Below are 24,808 nucleotides of genomic sequence, written 5' to 3' on the forward strand. Positions count from 1 at the left end.
TATTTTATGTTTAACTTAAAACGAACAGAGATTAACTAAAGATTAATCAAATATTTGACTGATGTTTAAACGATTATAGTGTACATCAACATGTCTACACTGAGATGATAGATTTGAGTAGCTGTACCATAGCTGTCACCGTTGTCCTTCACAATTTATGACCATTAACAGGAATTCAACCTGTTCTGTCATTTATACTGCTGACACTGTACAACAGGTTGTAGTGCATTGGCACTGGCTTCCATATGTCAGCACATCTGTGAACGGTCAGTTCAACCAACCATCTTAGAGTCCTCCACTTTCGCCAAGGATCTTGCTTGAAGCATATTTTCAACGAGAGAAGAATGTACATCTTTTAGTTGTCAAATCCAAGCATATCACTGTGGGTTAGAGCGTCTGTCTCACCACCTTTTATTAGCTTTTTATCAAAGGTCCTCTGAAAAATTATTTTTATTTCATTATATTATTTCTCTTTAAATTATACTGGAAATTTCCAAATTTTGTGTGTTAACAGGCAATTTTATATGTATTGCTTATAAGCTGCAAGCACCTGCTTGAACACAGCATTAAAATTAGTTTGGGTGTTTACATTTTTAAAAATGTAAATTGTCCCTTTATTTATAGTCTAACAGGTCATGCTTGTAAACTAGATATAAAAAGGCTATAAAACATTGAAACAAATGAGACTGAACTTCAGCTTAGGTTGTAAAAAATTATGGGAAAAAGATTAATAAGAATTAATTGCAAAATGCTTTAACTGATTTCTTGTAGCTCAGATTTTACTGAATAGAAAGCTTATGTGAGATTGTGGCCTATCTCGAAGTTAAATATATCACAAAGAAGTTTAAGGTTATGTTTCTCTGCTGCTTCTGTTGGGGAGCAGGGTTACGTTTCATAGGAGTGATCTTGCATGCAATTTCTTAATAGATATAGTATGTGGATATGTGAGTACTTGCAGGTTTGATATAACTAAAGAAAAGGTGTCAGGCTGTAAAGTATTATGTCTGTTTCCAGTGGAATCTAGCACAGAACATATGACACACATTTCTCATTTGTAGTTGTACATTGCTGCCTATTTTGGTTTCTAAAATATCCTAGCTGAGCCTTATTTCAGCCTGTGTCCCTCTTGCATAGTCCTTTTGTATATATTTTCTCTCTCTTGTGTTCACTAACTTGTGTAGATGTCTAAGGTCTTGACTGAAAAGTCCTTGTCTAGGCAAATGACAAATGAAATTACTGTATGCAGTAGAAGTTGCTGACATATATTGAAAACTCTTGTGTTGTTCTGACTGTTCAGAACATTTCTCCTTAGGCTACAAATAAAAATTGGACCCATTTTTTATAACTTTATTAAAAGACAGAACTGAGCAAACCAGGAAATATGTTCTTTTCCCAGCATTCAAGTTTTATTAAAGATTACCCTAAGCTCTGTCAATTATACTCTGTACTGTGTATTGAGAAGAGCAGACAGCAGCTGTGTATGTACCGTGCTCTGCTTCCTAGTGGGAAGAAGTGATGACTTTGACATTTGCTGGTATTTCATTTTCAGCTTCCAAAGAGATATCTGGCCACCCTTTCATGGACAGCTTAGATAAGAATGTGTAGAATTCTACAATGTTTGTTTTACAAGTTATTAAAATCTTGCATATATTTCAATCTTGCACATAAATTCACAGGAAGTATTAGTCTCTCTCTCCACACAGACCTGTAGAAATCTCTCAGCGAGGTTGTCCAGAGTTTTGGGGTCAAGTGTCACCAGTAGGCTTATGATACCCAGCGCTATCATTCCTTTCCACCAAATTCCTTCCATCAGATGCAGAAATTTGCATATGTACACTTTGCAAACACCAACATGTTGCTTCAGGAGGCATGTACACTATGAAAGAGCAGTAATGTTTGACCCCACGTGTGACAGCATAGTAGTGATGAAGAAATATGTGTATCTTCTCTTCCCCTTCCAGTGTGGAGGAGGAATTCACAAAGCTTAGGAAAGTTGGGGGAGTGTAGGAGCAGTTGTGGTAGTGGAGGAGGAGGTGAGAGAGGTGTAATTGCCTAAGCCTAAAGCTGGAAACACAAAAGGGGTTTGTTGTTGGTGCTGCTGTTTGAAGAGAGAGTTTGGAAGACACCCTGCCATTTCCTTAGGTCCTTATTTTAGGTCCTGTCTTTTCCCTGGAAAGGAGGAAAGGGAAGAGGAGAGAGAGGGAGAGAGAGAGAGAGAGAGAGAGAGAGAGAGAGAGAGAGAGAGAAGGGCAAAGGCTACCTGCCTGGCTATCAGCTCCATTGTCGCTCAGTTGCTGAACCCACTTCTTTCCTGCAGTGGAGCAGCCACGTGACAGGCAACATCCAGGCCTAGCCAGCCAGCCCACCTGCCTTGTCTCTTGTCGTATAGCCATTCCATTCTGGGGAGGAGGTGGTCTGAGCAATCTTCAAGCCTTTGTGGCCCCCCTGTGAGGACATTGCGATCTCCTGGAGTTCTGCAGATCACAGGTTAAGAACTATGGTTCTAGAGATCACCTGAAAGCTTCTTCCAAAATGCAACCTGGGATCATTCTTTTTCAACAGCCCCCTCTGGTCTTATGCTTACCATTTTGGTGATGAAACTTTCAACATGCCAGGGTACCTGGTTGAGCTGGGCTAATCTGCTTTCCTATTTTCTTTTTGTTTTGCTTTTCATACATGCTCAGTATGTAATTTCTGGAGGCAGCTGGTTTACTTTTCCTGTTGTACATAAGCACACGGACCTACAGTAGCTTCAGAGTAGAATCCCATTCCTTCCCAGATCAAACTTTATTGCAGTGTTTACTGCAGATACAGTGCTGCAGTCTAGCACTGAAAGTCAGTCTTGCTCCTGTCCGCCTTCACCATCCTCCCAATACCATTGCTACAAAAAACTTCCAGGGTTGTTTTTGTTGGTTTTTTTTTTGGCAAGATTTGTTCAAATGGGGGGTTTCATTGGCCTTCCTGTCAGGCTGAGAGAATGTGACTTGCTAAGGTCACCCAGTGGGTTTCCATGCCTGAATGGGGATTTGAATCCTATTCTCCCAGAGTCCTAGTCAAAAACTCAAACAACTACATCACACTATTACTTAACTAAGTAAATGCCTAATATTATAATGAGTGATATGTTGCCGGCATGTATACATTGGGGATCCTGGAGTTTATTTGTGCAATGTGCACTTGTGAAATGACTCCAGGAGCCAACATGATATTTCTATTTAGCATCTGTAGGTCTGAGCCAGGTCAATGAGAGAAAGCATGATAGTCAGTTTTGCCCAAAATGCAGCTTTTCAAACTGAATAACAGCCATTTACTTAGATGGGGGGAAAATTACTGTGATGATAGTAGACTTGCTTCCTATTAGTGTCAGTGACCCTATTGTCTTACACTGAGCATTAGAATTGCTTCTCTCAACTAGGTCCCAAAAGCTTTTTGAAAACTATACCAGCCTTATATGTTTTGTTTTTCCTTCTTTCAAGTATATGTATCCCTAATCCTTCTTCTTATTTCTCTTTTTGTCTAAAGTTTTGTCATAATCCTTAGAGAGTACACAGTAGTATAATAATTATTTTATTGACAAAGTGCATATTTTATCATTAAACCTGAAAACTTTGCTGCTAAAGACTTACTCATTTTCCCTCCCCTGCAGGGCTCCCCGGTTTAAGGGATTTCAACAGCAAGACAGTCAAGAAGTTCTTCACTATTTGCTGGATGCAATGAGAATAGAAGAAACAAAGGTGAAGTATTTATATTTCACTAAGAATACTTGACACTGTTTTGTATTTAGAAAATGATTTTTCCAGATTTTTTTCTCCATCATCATTCTGATTTATTGTATCATGGTCTGGTCAGCCCAACCAATTGTATGGCTCATGGCATAATTTTAAGTTCATCATGTGCAAATGGAACCTATTAGTAATGTGGGTGTTAATATTTATTGAACTTGCTGCCAACCAGTCACTACATAAATAGGTTCTTAGGAAAATCAAATTTAAGATTTATTCTGATATACCACCTTGTGTACACCATTCTGTCAAATAATTTTATACTACTCTTTTATTCTTATGTTATAGTTGCTTACTGAAGGCAGATGTTAAGAATCTTCTAATCATTGTGCCTTGGCTTCACAAGAGAAAACTGACCCTAAATATACTAATCTAGAAGCTATTTTACACATTATCTTGCAGCAGACTTTCGTTTCCCAGCAATTACATACTCAGTAGGGAGCCATAGCCAAGCCTGTTCCTGAATGACGGTATCTGTAATATGCATTTGTTTTTCACTTTTTCCTTTTACATTTTTAGATATATAGTTTATAACATATTAGCTGTATATTACAAATATACATCTGATTCTATTAAGTATAAAGGGCCTTTAGTTTATTCACAAGCCAAATATGTGGAAAAAGTACTTTCTGATAAGGATATTTCAGTCAGGAACATCACATGCAGAAGAAAGCTTAACTCATCTCAACTCGGTCTGGATCTGAGTTCGTCCTCTACAGTGCTTTCTTTTCTTTTTTTTTTAATGGAAAAGCTTATTTACAGTTTTTTCACTTCATGACCAGTTTGGAACTGAGGCTGAGACAGCAAACATTTAGATGTGGATGCTCAGATAATGATATGGTTTGGGAAGCAGTGGGAGAAGAGACTGTCTTACAAATGTCTTTGTGGTGATGCACTCTAGCAATTATATAGTAGAATTCTATTGTTATACATATATCTACTGTATAATTTCTACAGTCTACTGTATACAGTAAGCCATGGAAATTATATAGCTGACACAAGTATAAAAATAGAAACTGTCTCAGTTCACGACACTTTTATATGTATTTATTTAAATCTGTATCTTACTGTTTCTTTAAAATTCTGAGAGCATGAAAATCTCAGTGATTTCCCATCTAGACACAGCTGAAGCATATATCTACTTGGCTTTAGCTATGCTTGGGCTATTTACTTGTTCTGGGTGCAGCTTGTGGAACCCTTTATTTGTAGCTCAAGGTCTTAGATGTCATTGTACAATATGGATATGGACAAGGCTTGGAGCAAAACCTTACGAGAGTGCCAAGGGATATTTCACTTTGTCAGATTATCAGTAAGGCAAATCCTACATGGCATGAGTCAGTATAGAAGTTGCCTACTTCATCTCCTTTCTCTAGACTGGCTGAACTTGTGCATAAACAAGTGAAGTGGGATGCACATAGTCTTGTTTGAATGTTCCCCCCAAAGACCATGTTTTGTTTTCATGCTTAGCTGATTATTACTGGATCATTATAAGCAAAATTGCTTATAATCGGTTTAAAAAGCACTTTAGTTTTTTGATCCTTACTAATAGAATATTACAGCAATGGAAGAATCCATAATACTTTTTTTCCTTTGAAAGGTACAGGTCAAAGAGTATGAATTAATACATGTGTTTGACACTCAGCTACCTCAGACCATAATTTCTAAAATTTCAATAAGTGCTATTTTTGCATGTGAATGTGAACTTGTGCCCAGTCCCATTATTTTTGGCGAGCCCCTTTGTGAGGGTAGATAGCTGAAAAACAGGGAACACATTTAATTAATTAATAATGTATTTCTTGGAACAAACTTATCCTTTGTGTAATTTTATAACAAGAAACTGCTTGCAAAAGGGTATTCGTTAAGTTAATACAGTATTAGTATTAGAATGAAGCAGAGTTTTGAAGCCTACTTTTTTAAACAGTTATTTTTTTTAAAAAATGGAAGCCTATAAGTCTTCATAATAAGGGTATTAATCACTTAAATGATTTAAAAAAGAAGCTTTTTGCCTAGTCATTCTCCAGCCCCATTTCCTTCTATGGGGATTCTGGTTGATCCCACCCTGGACAAATTAAATCCATGTTTTGCCATAATGGTTCAGTACTATGAACGGATTTCATCACCTCAGGCATCACAGCAAGGGACATTACTAGTAAAAGCTCTTGGGGTTTCCCCCCTTCCCCTTTTTCGGTCTATAGATGGTGTGACAAACTGAAAATGTCAGATTTGTGGATTTGGTCAATCTTGTGAGCAGTGACAGTTGTGCCTGTCTGAAACAAACATGAGCAACATTGTCTGTCATGGGAACGCCGCAGCTGTTAATTGTGCTATTGTTAAGGAGTGTCACTACCATGTGGTTTTTTTAATTGAAAGAAGCCTAGAGCAATCTGTCTGCCACCAGAATACTTTAAAAATGATTACAGCTACTAACCTCCCCTTTTCCATGCTGCACTTAAAAGTATTTACTCTGAATGTAAACTTAGGTCATTCCTGCTGAAATGACCAATAGCCATCACTTTCCTTCCTTTTCACCTGTAGTAAACTTTTTGCTGGAATCATCTAATTTTCTGTGTAACTTGTGACTATGTGTGTGTGTGTGTGTATATATATATATATATAGAGAGAGAGAGGTATAGGCATAGGCATATATTGGTATATGCATATATTACATGGTATGTTACCCATAATATCCCAATGTTAAACTTTTTAGAAATCACATCTATTTGATTCTTGCTAACATGATACTCTGATATTTTAAATTAAATTAAAGCATTTTCTGAGCCCTTGGGGCATCTACTGCTATTTAATTGGGAATGTTATAGTTTGTAAGATAGTTCTAAGATACCTTAAGTTTTTTTACATGTAACAATTTCCTGTTTATGGAATTACAAAGATTTTTATAACTAATACATGCTATTCTTGTTTTGTTTCTGAATTACATTAATGTATGTAAGTAAACCTTTTAAAAAAATAGAAAGAATCAATATCCCAGTCAAAATTGCACTTTTTTCAGCATGGTACACTGGAGATGCTTCACACCAGGGCTTGAAGTATTTGAACCCTGCTGCTAATTGATTAATGTCTGATGCATTGTTAGCTGCACCCAAACCCTTCAAAGACTATGTCTTTCTTTGACCTAAATAAATGGTTCAACGCACTCATCCCAACAAAAAGAGAGTAGCTTATGCCCTTCAACCCATTTATGGTATCCAACTTGCCGAGTTATTTATTGATTAGTCCTCTTTGGTATATTGTTGGATTTAAGATGAACAAAGAGGGGCTGGAGGCACTAGGAATTAATATACTCCCCAGGTCAAATATTTGTGAAGTAGAAACCATTACTTGGTGCACTAGTTGCTGTGTTAATGTTTTAATTTACATTCATCTTTGTGCTTCTGTGCTCCTGGTATACAAGTGGGGTGGATACACTCATAAACTTCTGAAGTTCTGAACCTGATTGCATTTTTCTTCCTTTTCTGCTGACGCTATTCATACATTTTGTCACTGTATGTGAGAAATACGTTTATATGAAAATACATACAGTATATCATTTAAACACATCTCTTCAATACACTCTTAAATGTACTAATGGCTGAAAGATGTTGGCTATTTAATCATGTTCCCTTTCAGCTTCTGAAGGGAAGCTAAAGCAATGTTGTTCCATTTGGCCATTGATGTTTGAAACTGCTCTTTTTTAATTTATTGGTTTTAGTTCATCACTGAAAGCTTTTAAAAGTTTTAAAGAGTATTTTAATGTGTTTTAAATTTTTTAATCTTTGTACCATTTTAATTGCCTTTATTTGTGATTTGCCTTACGAGTCCCATGGCAATATATAAATACTTTAAATTATAAATAAAAAAAAATATGAAGTATTGATACATGCTAAGAGTGATAGTGTTTGGATGCAGTTTTAGATAGAAAACAAAAGCCTATCTCATATATACTTTTTGGTCCTGGGTTTTAGTTCCAGACATATAGTATATGCTTGGTTAAGTATTATGCAGTGTTGATAATTGCATTGAATGCCCTAACTCAATTTTTCAATAATTAGTTTGCCAGTAGGTTAATTCCAATAAAAGGTAATACTCTGTATTACACTATAAATTATTTCAAATCAATAGAATTTCACTTTGTTGCATAATTCTGTACTCATGCAATCTGGGCTTTGCATTAGCCCTATCAGTTAATAAGTCTAAAGTATAGGTTATGATTCAGAAAAGGATTCTCTTCTTACTTCTTTTCTCATTTGAATATTGTTTTCCTTCTTCCATGTGTAGGTCTCTTCTTCCCCCTCTTTCCTTTCCCTGTTTTGTTGGTCTCATCAATAACCTCCAAGCATGCATATTTCAAGCAGTAATCCTTGTGTATTAGGCCCCAGCAGGAAAGATGGATTAAATTTAGCCAAATACAAACACTACAGCAGAATTTGACCAATTAATATAAAACATATGAAGTCTGGGTTTTCAGGTGACCCAGGCTTTATAATAATGTAGAATGTTCCAAGCACTTGCTTTATTTTGTCTTAGTCATCCTTAACAGTCATCCAAAGTAGGCCTGTGTTGTTACCCTCCACCCTGAGATAAGGCAGTGTGGCATTCTGCATCACATGGAAAGGGTATCCAGAACAGTTCCTTTCTGTAAACAGGTCTCCCAGTAAATGGGGATGGCAGTATACAGGGTCAATTTTGGAGCTTACATTTCTGGACTTACAGTCGAGTATATATAGTATCTTTTTATTTTTCATTTCTCCTGGAATGGAAGACAGCCAGTGTGGTCTAGTGGTTTGAAGGCTGGAGCAAGATTACAGGAGACCAAAGCTCAATTCCCCACTAAGCCATGAAAACCCACTGGGTGGCCTTGGCCAAGTCACACTCTCCCAACCTCAGAGGAAGGCCATGACAAACCCTCGCTGAACAAATCTTGCCAAGAAAACCCCATGATAGATTTGCCCTAGGATTTCCATAAGTTGGAAGAGATGTGAAGACACACACACTAACAAATGAAATGGGCATAATGTTATTGGTGTATACTGGGACCTTGGTATCTCCTGGGGTTTGGTTCCAGGAACTTTTGTGGATACCAAAATCCATGGCTGCTCAAGTCTCATTAAATAACCTTTAAAAATATTTTCAAGCCATGGATGATTGAATCCATGGATGTGGAGGGCTGGCTGTACTTAGTTGTATTATGGATGATTTCATGTTTTTATATTATAAACTGCCTTAAGGAGAATTTTTAAAGTTTTAAAGGCATTGTTAAATATTAAAACCAAGAAACATTGGTTTTTAAAGCCAGAGTCCTTAATATGTGTAGATGTTGGAAATGGTGACAGTGTGTTATGGGCTGCTAGAATTGGAAGCAGGGGCTTGCCTAGTCACAAAATGGCCCCCATGGTGGATATGGCAGGCCATTAATGTTTCATCCCTACCATACCCTGCTTTCTAGACTTATATATGAGTATATACAGTATATCTGTAATGTTCCAATTAGTAAAATATGTACTAAATATATTTTACAGCGAATACAAGCTGCAATCTTAAAAGCATTCAACAATCCAACTACCAAAACAGCAGATGAGGATACAAAAAGAAAAGTCAAAGGTATGCTGACCTTCAGAAAAATTCCACCATCCATGTTATTTGCTTAGAATCTGTTTTAAGTTTGCCTTCGCAAATGAATTGCCTTTATGTAATGTGTTTCCATGAATTTTAATATCCTTACAAATTGAATCACTGTTGAGTTTTAGAGTCTTGAATTCCCATGTGGTATTTATTGAGCTTTGCCTGTTATTCTGGTGCCATCTAGTGAACATGAAAAACATGCCATTGGTCAGGTGGTTGTTTTTTTTTTGCACATTAGTAACTTTTCTCCCTTACCTAGCTAGATATGCTTCTCATATCTAGATCAGCTAGATTTTCTAGTAGTCTTTTATATGGATATTACAGAGCTTTACATGGTAGGGGATGTGAAACCTGCTGCTTGCAGTCACATGAGTTTTGAAGTACAAGAGCAAAAATGGAAAGAGCAGGATGTAAGACCAAGGAATAAACTGGCTTTAGTCCTACGTATCTGGAAGAATGTGCCACTCAGCTCAATGGATTGTCATGCTTTGAGTGTGCCAGATGTTTTGGCTGCTATTTGTGAGCTGAAGATTTGAAAGAGATGTTTTTAGGAGGAAGGAAAAGGGAGCGTACTATAGCTGAAGTCAGTAGTAAATCTCCTTGAACTTTTTTTATGGTCATGAAATCTGGTTCACAAGTACACAAGCTGTGACCTTAGGATATAGCTATAATGTTGTAATATTAAACACATTTCTTTGGAAGACATTCATGTGAAAACAGTTGAATGGACTTCACAACTGCATGAATTAAAAGATCAATGTGAGTTCAAATACATGTCACTAAATTCATTTTCTGCTATAAAGCACACATGTTTTGAAAATTTTAAAAATAAATTATCAAAAAGTCTTGAATTCTTGATTCTGGACTTCAAAACTGTATTGTTGTCCTTGAAGTATTATTTCTGTAACACTGAGGGTCCACTGGTGGATGGGTGGAATCCTACCAGCATGCTGCTTGTATTTTGTATGAGTTAGCCAAAATTAATGGTGTAAGGATGAATGGATATATTCATGTAATGTAGTTTAATTCCTCTTTTTGAAAGCTATGCTGACTTGCAAAAATAGAAATAAAAACTGAAGTTATTCACAGATAATTTTCAAGAATGTTACTAAGCACAGGTGAATACAAACTAGAACTTCAATATTTAATATAGTATAGCAGATGTTTAATTTCATTCTTACAATATGTCTTCAGAAAAAAAAATATCCCTGACTAAATTGTGCTCCATTTGAAATGGTTTTGTCTGTTTCCATATTTGAAAAGGTGTAATGTTTTTTCAGCATATGGAAGAGAGGGTGTGAAGATGAACTTCGTAGATAGGATCTTCGTCGGTGAACTGACAAGCACTATAATGTGTGAGGAGTGTGAAAATGTAGGTATTAATTTATTATAGGAACTGATTTATTACATAAAAGATCATTTACTGAGTTGGATGAGGGGGTAGGTTAAAGTAAGAATTGTGTTTCCTCAGTGGCTCTATAATGAAATACCAGATTATGTCATGCTCATATTCTTTAAATTTTGTTTTTGTATGGAGAAGAGAGTTGGGTTTTAAAAACAAAATAGTGACTTCACCTTGGTATTTTTAGGTTGGGGAACTTAATTTTATTAACAAAATCATTGTATAGATTAAAAGCATACTAAAATTCTGGAGAATATCTGCTATCGGCCTACTTAGTTGCTTGAAGAAATATGATTTTCCCCCTCATTCCTGTTACAGTGCTCTCAAAGGTCAATAGTGCTGTCAGAAGTCAACAGATCTTTGAGTTTTGTGTGAACACTTTTTATAGTTCCTTTGACAGTCTCTCATGCACAACATGGAGCTAAGGATACCAGTATTCTCATATATATATATATATATATATATATATTTTAAAAGCAAGAATTGTGGGGAGAAGGGTAAAGCAATGTAAGCTCTCATATGTGATGAGCAAAAATGAGGGTGGAATGTGAATGAAAGATTTCAGAAATCCCTGGGAACACATACAGGTTATTTAAGCTTCAGCTGCAGTCTAACAATTGAGGCATGAATAGAAACATAGTCTTATAACAGATATCACTTACCATATCAGATCCTGTCCCAGAAGCCAAAAGGTAATAGCAGTGGTTCTAAAGTTTTGCAAGGTTCTTGGTCAAGGTGCTTTCAGGGAGCCCTTCCTCCTCACTTCTTTTGCTCTTGCTTTTCCTTTTGGCCTGTTTGGCCTCCCACATATGTGAGGTGGAGCAGGAATTATAAGGAAGGTGAGATGGCTGCTGTTTTTGCTCCTCGCAGTTCTAACTTGCTTGAGGAGAGTAGGTGATTGAGAAACAACAGTAAGTAAGAGGGATAGTATCTTTAGACAATTGCAGTGGATTTCTCATAGATGAACAGTGCTGGTCCCTGATTGTGGCATTGGGTGATAGATGGCCAGTTCTTCAATAGCTTCTAAGTTCTTCCAACCATCATTCTGTCCCTTGTATTAGCTTTTGGACTGTTTCGAGTTGATGTCCCTACTCTGATAGTAGGCTTTTTTGACCTTGTGGAGGCTTCCATCAGTGGAATGGAAGGTTAATTTTGTCCAATTCGCATTTCCCCCAAAGCCCTCTTCATCACCTTCACTGTTGTTCTGAAGGGAGCTATAATCTCCAGGGAAGATTTAAAGGCAAATGAACTAAAGATTGTCTTTTGCCTTGTTCAGCTGATGAAAGCCTTCTCCCAGCTCAGAAACCAAAATTGGATACATCAGTTCTATTTATGTTAAAAAATTACAATTTTGAATAGACTACTTGATTTATGTAAAGTGTCCCTTAAAATACATTGGGGATGTCAATTCAGTGTTTCTGTAGCTTTTGATTCTATCCTACAGACTTTTCTAGCATAATGAGCGACATTTTTAAAATAATCCGCCCCCCGCTCCCACTGTAGAATGTTTTTATGCTGTACCATCAAAAGACTGTGTAAGAATTATTTGTGAATAAGTATTTCAGACTGTTATGTTGAAGTGATGTGGCCTGATGTTTGTTGTTGTTAACTGCCGTTAAATCAGCCCTGATACATGGCGACCCTATGGATGAGACATCTCCAAGGCCCACTATTATCCACTGCTCTGCTCAGTTCCTGTAGATTCATGCCTATGACCTCCCTGATTGAGTCTATCCATCTAGCATGTAATCTCTTTTTCTTTCAACTGCCCTATACTTTTCCAAACATTAATGTCTTTTCAGCTGAGTCATGCTTTCTCATGATGTGGCCAAAATATGACAAAACATGATGTGTACTCTTCAGTATATCTACTTGCATTGAGATGAGGACATAATGAGAAACAAGAGTCAGATCTGTTTCCAAGGAAGTGGGCAAAGTTCCTTCCAATATTGGTTATTCAGAACATCACTGGAAAATGAATCACTCACAAGGATTTACCCTCCTGCAAAAACTTATGAGTGAACTACCACTTACAGCTTGTTCCTAGGATATCTCCTGGAAAATAGAAGTGAAGCAAATACATTCTAAAAGTTGCACTATGAGGCTTTTACAGTGCATGATATACAGTATGTTCTTCATCAGCAAAATGTCACAGAACATGTCATTAAGCCAAAGCCTTGAAAGCATTTTCCCCATGCATATGGCTAGGATTGGGGTGCCAGAAAGATTAGCAGTTTATTCTATTTCATTGTGGCTTCGCCCTTGCAGTCCTGGTCATGCTGGTGTCAGGCATTTGCTTGCTAAGGCCCTGATAAACAAGTTTCCAGCTTGGATACTCTTGCCAGCATTGGCAGGGACTAGTTACTAAAAACCGGTGCCCGGAACTGCAAAATTTGGCTTGCATTTTGGACATGCAGAGTCCTTGTCCATGGGAAATAACACTAGAATCCTGCTGGCAGCCACCATACTAGCACAGATGTAGCTGGACTTTTAATTTTGATTCCTCTCTCCATCCCCTCTGCCCCAGTGTTCAGAAATACTTTACTAGTGCATCCAAAAACTCACTTTAAAAGAAACCGTGTCCACTGGATCTCTAAGGGGCACATATAATTCTTTCTTTCATGTACTTTTTTTCCACATCTTTGTTGGCATAGGCCATAGCCAAAGTAATTTGTGGGTATGAAGTATAAAGAGTAACTGGTAGCTAGAGGAGAGGATGCATCTTAAATTTGTGTGAAAAAGTAACTAAATATGTGTACATGTGTTTGTTTAAGTATGTCATAACTGCTGTATACATTCTAAGAGCCTCCCACTTTGTTCTGAAACCAAGAAAATCCATATCTACCTCAGAATTTTTAAAAGAGTTCTAAAATGAAATCACAGTTGCTAAATTTCTAGAACAATATTTTGGTGAAGTTTTTCACTGAATAAAGCAGGTCTTGGGAACCTGTGGCCTTCATACATTGCTCGATGCCATTTCCAACACTGCCAGCAGGCATGCCCAATGATGAAAGGAGTACATAGTTTAACATCTGGAGGGCCACAGATTCACTAACCTTTGCATAAAGAAAAACATAAACTGAATGTATGTTATTTATAACTTTTGATATTTGATAGGATCAAAAAAGTGTGTCTTCTATTTTTATGTTTCTTGTTTTGCTTTTCTAAGATTTCCACAGTAAAAGAACCTTTCATTGACCTTTCGCTTCCTATTATAGAAGAGAGGGTAAGAAACTACTTATTTAATAAAAAGGTGTAATTGCTGGTTTCAGTACATGCTGCTATTTTTGAAGATCATTGAACTGATATATGGGGCCATTTACTATTAGATTGCCAGAGGGCCTAAATTTAGTTCCCATTTCCTGCTTTAAATAGATACTAGCACTGTTAAAACTGTCTGTACATCATGACAATCTGTAGTGACCACAACATGGTGATCCTGGAGAGTTCTACACATTGCTGAATGTAGACTGAGAGAAAGAGCATAAGTTTTCATAGGCCCAGTTTCTCTCAGTCTCAAAGATGCTACTAGGTCCCTTTGTATACTGATACAGACTGACCTGGCTATCTCTTTGGATGGGACTATATTGCATGTGTGTGTCCTCTATGTGTGTACAGCACATTTATGTGTGCAATAAACCTGTTCAATAATTTGAGTTTTAATTTTAAATAAAATAGCCTGTTTATTGTCTGAGACATTTCCTGCTGGATTTGTATGTATTTGAAATGTCCATATGTGTTTTATCTTAAAGAACAATGAATAAAATATTAAAATCTTATGTTAAGAAGATAGATTTTTCTATAGGTAATTAGGCAATTTAACCAACAATGTTAGAGATGGTTTGACAGGGTGGAATCAATACTGTAGACAAATGTAGGATAGATATGGCAGATCCTTAGCTGGCTAGAGATCTAATCTGTGTTGTGACTTCAAAATTATTCTAAATCAAAAATAGCCTCTCTTCATAGTCTGTCCACAGCCAAACTTCTCAGATGTATGACCTACATAGTTAGGGTTGCCCTGCTTTTCCCAATTATATTGGAAACCACAATGGATAGTGGCCATTGGGAGGCTCTGAATCAAATGATATTTGGCAGGCCTGTAAACATCAGTTGATTGTACTTTTCCCATTAGCATAACATCCCTAAATATAAACTTTAGCCTTTTTATTACTGATATTTTTTTTAAAAAAATACACCTCAAAGCAAACTGTTACTTGGCTAATCAAGCAGAGGAATCAGAAACCCAAGTCTCTGATGCATAAAGTAAACTAATGGACATCATCTCCCAGTTACAGAGTTGGCTATTCAGGGCTAGGTAGCTTCAAAAAAGCATTAATTCTTGTGTGCACTGTATATGTATAAATTCAAATAGAAACATATGAATAACACTTCTATTGTAAAAAAAAAATCTGTGTAAACCCTTATAAATTTTTACTGTTCCTAGATTGCAAAGCTGGGACCATAGTCAATAAGTAATGCTAATGCATGTCCAGTGAAGTTTCAGTGTTGTGAATATGAAATTATATAGCAGGCCCTCTGCATCCATGGAGGTTTGGCACCAGGACACTCAAGGATGACAAAAAATGTGGATGGTTATGTCTTATTAAATAGTGGTGATATGCGTACAGAAGCTTCAGCATCCCCAGTTTTTAATTATAGAACATGATGATCTGCAGTCACTCAAAATCACAGATCTAGAGCCTGTGGATCAGGAAGGTGCACGGTACATACTGCACTGTTGTTGTTGTTGTTATTATTATTATTATTATTATTATTATTAATATTATTATTATTATTATTATTATTATTATTATTATTAACCTTTATTTATAAAGCGCTGTAAACTGTTCTATACAACTCACTCCAACCCTGTTTGCCCTCAGTCAAAGATTTATACAGATAGTGCAGATATTTCACATGGGTTTGACAGGGCTTCACATGTTTTGCTCATCTCCCAGTTGATATATGGACAAGTTGTTCTATGGGGAATCTTCAGCACTAGGGCTACCTGCAGCTTCCAGGGCTGTTTTTCTAACTCTTAATTACACTAGATTTCCCAGTTTGTTCTTTTTCTGGCTAAGAAAGAAGGAAATAAAGTTTCTAGAAGGAGCAATTCAAGGTTTGAATGAGTTCCAGCCTCCCTCCCCTACAAATTTAAAAAAAAAAACAACTTATTTTTTTAAAAATCAGATGTGGATTTCCAGCCTCTTTCATTGGCATTCTTGGCAGCTTATACAGCCTCTGGAGCATTCAGAGATAGAAAATTGGCCTCTTAATCTGTCATATTCGTTCACTCCTGCTGCAGGTGGTGAAGCACTCCATTCACTAAGAAGGCGCTTCAGAATTTTTGGTTTATAACATGAGCTATAAGTTGCCAGGAAGGAGCAGAACATTAGTCACTCCTTTAGGTCCTCTTAAAATTTTTCTTTTGGAGATTTCTTTTTGGAAATCTGCTTATGTTCATGCAACACTTTTAAAGGGACAACATCGTGCTTGTTAAGTGTGAGGAGTAGTAGTGAATTGTTACATTTGATCCTGAGAAGAGGAGCCCCTGGATGGGGGATAGATTGCTCTCTGACATATCTGGGGGGGAGTCCTCTGAAATCGAGAGGACGATGGTCTGTGGATTTACGCTAGATCTCTATGTCCCTGATTACTGTTCTAATAAACTAGTGTTTTTTAAAAATTAAATTTTATTTGACAAGATGCAATTCAAGACTTGAAAATGCCAGATGTCTAGTTTACCTTCTGCCAGATGTTAGAATACATGGTATTGTAGGATAGTGGGCATAGATCCTTTACACACTTATTTTTCAGATCTCAAAACCAGTTCCTTTCGGGAGGACAAGTAAAAGTAAACATATACAAGAAGCGGATATTGACCAATACAGCTGTTCTTCTATTAATTCTCTGAATAACCAACAATCAAAACTATCTAGGAAACAGTCATTAACAAAGGACAAGGTAAGACTGCATCAGTAGTGAATCCCATTCTTTGTGAAAATCTGGAGTATAAAGAGGGTTCTGTTTAAATAGCTTACTTTTAACCTATGGCACTGTTACAAATGTTTGAATAAATATAAACCCTGGTTTTCCATAGTTTACAATGTTACAATGACAGTTAGAAAAGTTTTTGTATGTATGTATATGTGCATGGTAAGTAGGAAGAGTTGTTTATAAGTATGGCTTTAAAAGTGATTCTCACTTAAATTTTTTAAAAAGTATATCATTATGTTTCTCTCTTGCTTCCTACTTTTCTCCACTGCTATCCAAGTTTGCTTTTGGCTGCAATTGTAGGCCAAGCAGAGCCGGCCAAGAGAGCAGACAAGTCAGCATTAGTGCCATTTGGTGGATCAGTTGGCAGTGTGTGCTGCAAGAGAAGTACAGCCAGCACAGTCTCCCTGGAGACTTGGCACATGACTTCCATGATGTGCTCAGCCCCCAGTGGCCCAAGGGCTTCAGAACTATATGTTTCTTCCTGATGGTGGCAATTTTGCTAGGCTAGTAGTGGGGTAAGATGTTGATAATTCCAGCTATAAATATTCTATTGTTCATTATTTTACAATAACCCCTTTTTATTATTTAGATCATTATTTAGAAAATACAACACCTTAAGCCATTTTATGTTGATACAAGTAATAACTTAACCTTTAGCATCAGACAGTTAAAAGAGTGTTTTGTTAAACAGCTGAACAGTGAACAAAGGAATTCTAGGGTAGTCTGGCAGCATTTTCCATCTCCTGTTCAATTTTGTTTTAAAAATTGTGAAATTCAGTGATATAGTTGGATGGTATTAATCACTATGGTTTTCATTATGCTGTGCAACATTTTGATTTCCCCCACTTCCCCTCATTGCATGCATGCACATATACACAACTGTGGGAAATTGTTAGTCCATAATCTACTCTTAGCAAGTTTTAATCTTTGTGGGAAAATTCTAGTAGTGGCAGCACTAGCAGCAACAGATCAAATCCATATGCAAAAGATGGATACTAGTAGTTCTGCTGTGTACCCTCCTGTCTTCTCCTCCTTTAAAACAAGGCATATGAGAGTGCTCAGAGCCTGTATGTAGTGCTTCAGTGTGCCTTAACACAACAGGCCCTATAAGCATCTGCTTAGGGCAACAGAATTCCAGAGACTCTAAGCTACGGTTATCTGGAACGTCCTTCAAGGAGGAATGAGTTCAGTAAAAATGGGACAAGTTGCCACCAAAGGGTTTTCTGTTCATTTACACAATGTGGATCTCCTCCACACATTTGGAGGGCAATCAGGTTCCAATCACATGTAAGCCCTTTCTTTGATACCTGAGCAACAAGGAACAGATGTGAAATGGTGGTGGTGTAATTATAAATTATGTCATTGGTAGTATCAAGTAAGTCTATGCTGGCTTCAGGTACTGGTGTGGCATCCAGTTGGGCATCATGTTGCTAGTGGGCTCCTCTTCTTAATGGGCCCACTTCTTCTTTGTGGCATAAAAAGGAGGAAGGGAGGGGGAGAAACAAAGAAATATGGAAGCCCCTTTAAGACTAAATGGTTTTTATTTTAGCATGAGCTTTCATAGATATACACCAACTTCTTCAGATGCAGTACCAAGTAGTATTAAGGTATAAAGGTATAAGGCTGCTTGTCCCCTCCCACACTGCCTATTAGCACCACCTCCCAGATACACTAAAAGCGTGCTCTGTTTCCTTCTCTTTATTTTCCTTAGTGCTGAGTCATTCAGAGACAGTAGGTAAACTGGGAAGCAACAGTAAGAAGGAAAAAAACAGCAGGAGGAAGCTCCAAGGATCAACTCTTGGTTTGGGCCTCAATATATATGTGATAGTGCCAATCTCTGATGCCAGCCTTACAAAGAAGTACCTATGGCACATGCTTGGGCATGTTGTATAGATAACATTTTCAATTCACTAGCTTTTCTTGGTGGATAAAAGTTAGATTATACAAACAGTAATATATTGCAATTCAGGCACTGGAAAAGTGTGATCTAGACCAGTGCAACTCAAAGGGTAGATCAGTGCAACTCAAAGGGTGCCAGCCCCAGAGCCTTTGGCTACTGGACCCTGGTGAGTTTCCAGGAAATAAATAAACAGTAGTAGACAATGGGCACAAATATGATGCTGCTTTGTAGCACAATGGAAAAAGAAATTGCTCATCCCCCACATCAGATGGCTAGAAAACTGATCTAGACAAAGCAATTCTTCATTGATAAAACTTTCCTGTTTTGGATTACATTATATGAGTATAATAACTTTATGCGCTATGAACTGATAGTCTAGGAAGGCTTTAAGAGTGCAAACTCTAAGCCATTGAAATCCATGTAATTTCTTTTGCCCATTTTTCAGTGGGATAATGGTCCCCTAACAGTACTTATAATAGACAGCTGAGATTCAACTCACACAGTGAGTAAAAGCTCATAGCAAAGCACTCCTATAAAGTTAGGTGAGATCTTTGATTGCTTGCAATTTATACAATATTTCTTATGTGGGATTTTTAGTATGGGATAATTTGAAGAGCCTTTCCTAATGCAAATCATGACATAGGAAGGAATTCTTAAAACTTGTATTCACCATGCTATACTCTCAAGTTAATTTCCATGGGCTGGATTTCTGTTTGCTGTTTGCTGTGAGAAAACAGGTCCTTTCCTTGTTGGGCTGCAGGTCTTTTTTTAAAAAAATTAAGATGAATAAGAAACATAGGTGAGAAAAATCTGTTAATTTATCCTCTTGGTCTTTGCATAGGGAATGTTCATAGGGTAAGAGCTATTTGCCGCTGTAGGATACTACAGTCACCCCTCCTTTCTCGTGTACTTGAGGCCTGTGATCTTCAATATGCACAGTGGAGCGATCTCCATTATTTTCAATGGGGTGCTTGTGGGCATGCGTCCCATTCAAGCCTATGGGGCTTGAATATTGACGAGTCTCCATTTTCACGTAGGGCGTACGGAACAGATCCCCTGCGAAAATGGAGAGCTAACTATTATTATTATCATCATCATCATCATCATCATCATCATCATGCAGTTCATTATATATTAATACAGTTGTGAATAGCAGTATCAAATTCAGAAACCTGATTCTCTGCTGACAGTGCCCTTTAAGAGATTTTGGACCTCAGCTCCCAGAATCCCAGACCATTGGCCAACATGGTTGAGGCTTCTGGGAACTGAAGTCCAAAATCTCTTAAAGGGCACAGTTTGGGGATCACTGGTCTAAAGGGTACTTAATATAAAATTATTGTGCAGAGATTAAGATTACAAGTATATAAATATATTTTCTCAGATGAGAGACTTAAGAGGCCTAAGAAGGTCTTTACCACTTTAATGGTTGTGAGATTCACTTTTCGTACTTTCCATTTGCTTTCCTATTGATATAGTGGAAGAGGTTTTTTTTATCCCTCAGCCATAAATATGTTAACTTGTAATGTGTATCCCACTGATTAAGGTGGACTTTAATCAGAAGTGAGGTAGTTTAGGAAGATCATTTATGACTTGTTTACCATCTTTGTATTTTATAGAAAAGGTCTGTTTGCACGAGGGAACTGCCAGTTCCAAACACCATGTGTTTGGGTCCTCCATCCCTAGCCAAGCATAACCAAAAGCCTAGCTATATCTGAATATCCAAAGGCATTTGGAAAAAATCCACATTCATTTGGAATGCAGGCTTTTAAAGTCCTGTTGCCAAGTCTAAACATTTTGTTAATCAAAGTTAAAACTTCTCTGCTAAGAAATTAACAGTACTGTTTGTGATTACATTCTTAAAAGTGCGTATGGCATATTGTGCACATTAATTTTCATTGTGGTTTCAAATCCTGATTTATTAGCTATGTCCACCAACCACAGTTGTCTTCCATTAAGAATGATCCATCCGTGAAAGATTGTGGAATTGGAGTTCTGATAACAGGCAGCTGCCACCATTGTGTTTGGTTTTTTTAAATTGTAGAAATGTACAAGATTGGTTCTTCTTCGTGGTCTCTGCGAATCATACAAATGGGTTTCACTGCGCCTGCGCAGTGCTGCTCGGAACCTACTGGAATCACTGGGCAGAGTTTTACTCTGCAACATATTGAAACTTTTTGGCGGTAACTCCGCCCACCCGTTATAAGGCCCCTGCCTTCCCGCTCTTTTCCCCAGTTCCTTTTTTCCGCCGCGCTAGCTGCTTCAGAGGAACCTTCGCTTGCTTTGCTTGCTTGGAATCACTTTCGTTTTGACCATTCTTTGTCTCCTGCCCCTGGTAACTTCGGACCTTCGGACTGTTGACTTCGTTTTCGGATCTCCCATCGACTTGGCGACTTTGAAATGCCTGCGGCTTTCAAGAAGTGCGACATTTGCAAGGGCAAGATGCCCGTTCAGGACCCGCACTCCACCTGCTTGCTTTGCCTTGGTCCAAGCCACGATCCCAAGGCCTGCGCACTCTGCAGATCCCTCTCTTCCCAGGCCCGGAAAAACCGTGAGTCCCGGCTTACTTCGGCGATTGCCCTGGGGAAATTGCAAGAAAGGGGTCCGCGGTCTTCTTCTGTCCCGCCTCTGCCACCCCCCGCTTCATCTTCTCGGGCAAGTGTCTCCAGCGTGGGATCGGGGAGAGCCGCCGTCCCCAGCGTGGTGTGCGTCCCGGCCGGGACTCCTTCCACCACCTCCGATGTGGCCCGTGGCTCCAAACCGCCCAGTGCCACCGACAAACCCTCCAAGCGCCCCCATAAGCCATCGGGGACTGAGGGTACCGAACGGGCCTCCAAGCCAAAGGAGGGATCGGAGTGCCCCCGTTCCAAGGAGGCTCCCAAACCGGAGGTCCATCTCGCCTCGCCTTTGTCCTCCAAGGCATCCAAGGGATCACGGCATGCGATGCCTAGCGACCATACCGAACCGGTGCAAGGAACAAGGTCCCCGAGGCCTTCGTCATCGACACCGACTGCTGTCCTCCTGGACCTCCCGGACAACCCTTTCTTCCCATCGGAGGAGACTCCCAAGCCTGGGAAGAAGAGGCACCATGACAAGGCTGACCGTGATCCGGCCCCTAAGAAGGCCAAGCCCTCCAAGGACCGGCCCACCACCGACCCGCTGAGGGCAAAGGACAAGGAGCGCTCCCACTCCAGACAGGCCCGCGCCTCCGCCTTGCCAGCTCCATACCAGGAGCCGACGCCGGTAGACCAGGGGACCCCAGTTACATCCCTGCCTCCCCCGGCCTTGGACTTCATCCACGGGACGGATGACGCCCCTCGCTCTCCTGATCATCGGTCTCCTTCCCATCCGGCGACCGATGATGAAGGTCACTCGGCCCACATACAGGGGATCCCGGACCTCTTCTACGACGTGCAGTCGCGCCGTTACTACATGTCGGTGCCGGAGGACAGAGCCCTGAGGGAGTTCACCAGACTGAACCCCCACCCCGTAGACCGAGCCGACCCGGCCAGATCGGTTCCCACCGTGTCGGTCTACGAGAGGTCATCATCGCCGCCCCGTAGACGCGAGAGGTCGCCGTCTCCACTCCGTACTCGTGAGAGGTCGCCGTCCTCAACCCGCAGACGCTCCCGATCATCAGTGGACTTCGTCCGCCCGAGATCCCAGGTCAGGGTGACGGACCCCCTCTCCTCCGACCTGGATTCTGAGGACGAACCGCTGCCACCTTCGGAGGCACCCTCGGACGAGGATGTCCTCTCGGGTTCGGCCTCCCCTCAGAGGATGCACAACCCAGGGCCGTCTTCGCCGTCGGACGACGTCAGGGCCTTCACAGAGCACGTGGTCAGGATGTCACGGGCCCTCGACATCGAGCTCGCAGCTGCGGAGGACGACGCAGAGGACCCGGTCGAGCGTAGGGTGCATGGACGGGTCCCCACTCCGCCATGCCTTCCTCTCCTCCCCTCTCTCCAGACCATCGTAAAAAGGTCCTGGGATGCTCCGGCCGCCCTATCGGAAGGCTTATTCGGCTTCGGCTCTTGGGGTCAAGGCCGCCAACTACACCGCCTGCATGGGGGCCTACATTCAAACCCTCATGGAACGGATCTCTCCCATGGTTCCGGACGTCCCAGATGACATCCAGAGGCAGCTGGTGGAGATCAGAGACGAGGCGCACTCCATCGGAAGCTGGCTAATCACCACTTCCAGGAACATGGCGGACTGCTCCGGGAGGTCCATGTCAGCTGCCATGGCTCTTCGGCGCCACGCGTGGCTCAGGGCCTCCGACCTCAACCCGACGGTTAGAGCGGCCATTGAGGACATGCCGCTCGACGGGACCGGCCTCTTCCACGCCGAGACCGACGACCGCCTGAACCGCAAGTTCAGGATGAAGGCGGCGGCGAAGAAGCACGGCATGTCTTCAGCACCAGCTTCTCCGTTCCGGAAGCGACAGCGCCCGTGGCAGCCGCAAGGTCAGTCACAAGGGATCTTCTCCCGGGACCGACAGCCCCAGCACCAAGGCTCTCAGAGACAGCGCTTCCCTTCGCAGTCTTCCTCCTCCTCTGGCCGTCGCACCTTCCCGCCTCGGTACCGCAAGTCCCGCCGGCAGGATACCGACCAGGGGAAGAAGAGAGCCTGAAAGGACGCAGCGCGCTTCGTCTCCCCTTCACCCCTCTTCTTTATGGACATCTTGAGGCCCTATTTTAACGCCTGGGCCTCTATAACATCGGACTCGTGGGTTCTTAACATCGTCCGTAGGGGTTATGCCCTCGAGTTCCAAGAGCTCCCTCCAACTGGAGCCTTCATGTCCACTCCCCCCTCGGACACCCTTCTCGACGAAGTGCGCACCTTGCTTTGTAAGGGGGCAATCTCCCCTTTACCGCCCGACCAACATCCTCGGGCCTTTTTCTCCAGGTACTTCACCGTACCTAAAGCTGATGGGGGCGTTAGGCCCATCCTGGACTTGAGACAAGTGAACTTGTTTTTGAACTACCGTCGCTTCCGAATGGTAACCATGGCCTCCATTCTGCCTCTCCTCCACCAGGGCCTGTGGTTCGCGACTGTCGACCTGAAGGACGCCTATTTCCACATCGGGATCCGAGAATCCCACCGGAGATTCCTCGCCTTCGCTGTCGGCTCCGACTCGTACCACTACAACGTGCTCCCGTTCGGCTTGGCCACGGCCCCACGAGTCTTCACGAAGTGCATGGCGCCGGTGGTGGCATACCTTCATCAGAAGGGCTTCATGGTTTTTCCCTACCTGGACGACTGGCTGTTTGCAGCCGAATCCCAGGAAGAGCTGCACGAGGCAGTCTCATTCGCCTTGCACCTCTTCGACTCCCTTGGGCTGGTTGTCAACAGGGAAAAGTCCCACTTCACGCCGACCAGACAGGTCAAGTTCATCGGGGCCATCCTCGACTCCGACAACTGCCTAGCCTTCCTTCCTCCGGACCGGTTTCAGGCCCTGGCTACATCCCTCAGGCCGTGCATCTCACACAGAAGGATAAGAGCCAGAGACGTCCAAGTCGCCCTGGGCCACATGGCATCGACGACATTCGTCACCCCCTGGGCAAGACTGCGTCTTCGTCCTCTCCAATCCTGGTTCCTCTCCGTCTTCTCTCCGTTGACGGACCCACCTTCAAAGTGGCTCACGGTACCCAGACCTATAGCCGCTTCCCTCAGATGGTGGCTAGACGGCTCCAACGTCTGCACCGGGATGCCTTTCCATCAGCCTCAGTCACAGCTGACGCTGACAACCGATGCATCCCTGGAGGGATGGGGCGCCCACCTGCTCGACCTTGTCGTCAAGGACAGGTGGTCCGCACAAGACAAGCTCCTCCACATCAACGCTTTGGAGATGCTCGCAGTGGAGAAGGCTTTGAGGGCATTCGAGTTTGCTGTCTCAGGAAGAGTGGTCCTCCTGAGGACGGACAACACCACCGTAATGTACTACATCAACAAGCAAGGTGGTACCAAGTCCAGGACCCTGCTCGACCTCACGCTCCGCATCTGGAACTGGTGCATCCAAAGACGTGTCCTCCTCCAGGCGATTCACCTTCCCGGAGAGGACAACGAGCTGGCAGACCGCCTCAGCAGATCTCCATCGGTGTGCCA

At 41.0% G+C, this 24,808-nt stretch overlaps 1 protein-coding gene across 3 annotated transcripts in view; it reads left to right on the forward strand.

Annotated features, from left to right (window-relative positions):
* USP45 (ubiquitin specific peptidase 45) overlaps positions 1-24,808 on the forward strand; it is an 80,936-nt gene that overhangs the window by 42,913 nt on the left and 13,215 nt on the right. For all 3 annotated transcript variants that reach the window (XM_089530684.1, XM_089530685.1, XM_089530687.1), the window contains 5 exons: positions 3,647-3,734; positions 9,299-9,380; positions 10,682-10,773; positions 13,973-14,029; positions 16,624-16,770. In XM_089530684.1, coding sequence (XP_089386810.1) covers positions 3,647-3,734; positions 9,299-9,380; positions 10,682-10,773; positions 13,973-14,029; positions 16,624-16,770 — 466 coding nt within the window. The remainder of the gene's footprint in view (positions 1-3,646; positions 3,735-9,298; positions 9,381-10,681; positions 10,774-13,972; positions 14,030-16,623; positions 16,771-24,808) is intronic.

This window comes from Sceloporus occidentalis, unplaced genomic scaffold (genome assembly GCF_023333645.1).
Source record: "Sceloporus occidentalis isolate IW3139 unplaced genomic scaffold, rSceOcc1.0.p SCAF_6, whole genome shotgun sequence".
NCBI classification, from domain to species: Eukaryota; Metazoa; Chordata; class Lepidosauria; order Squamata; family Phrynosomatidae; genus Sceloporus; species Sceloporus occidentalis.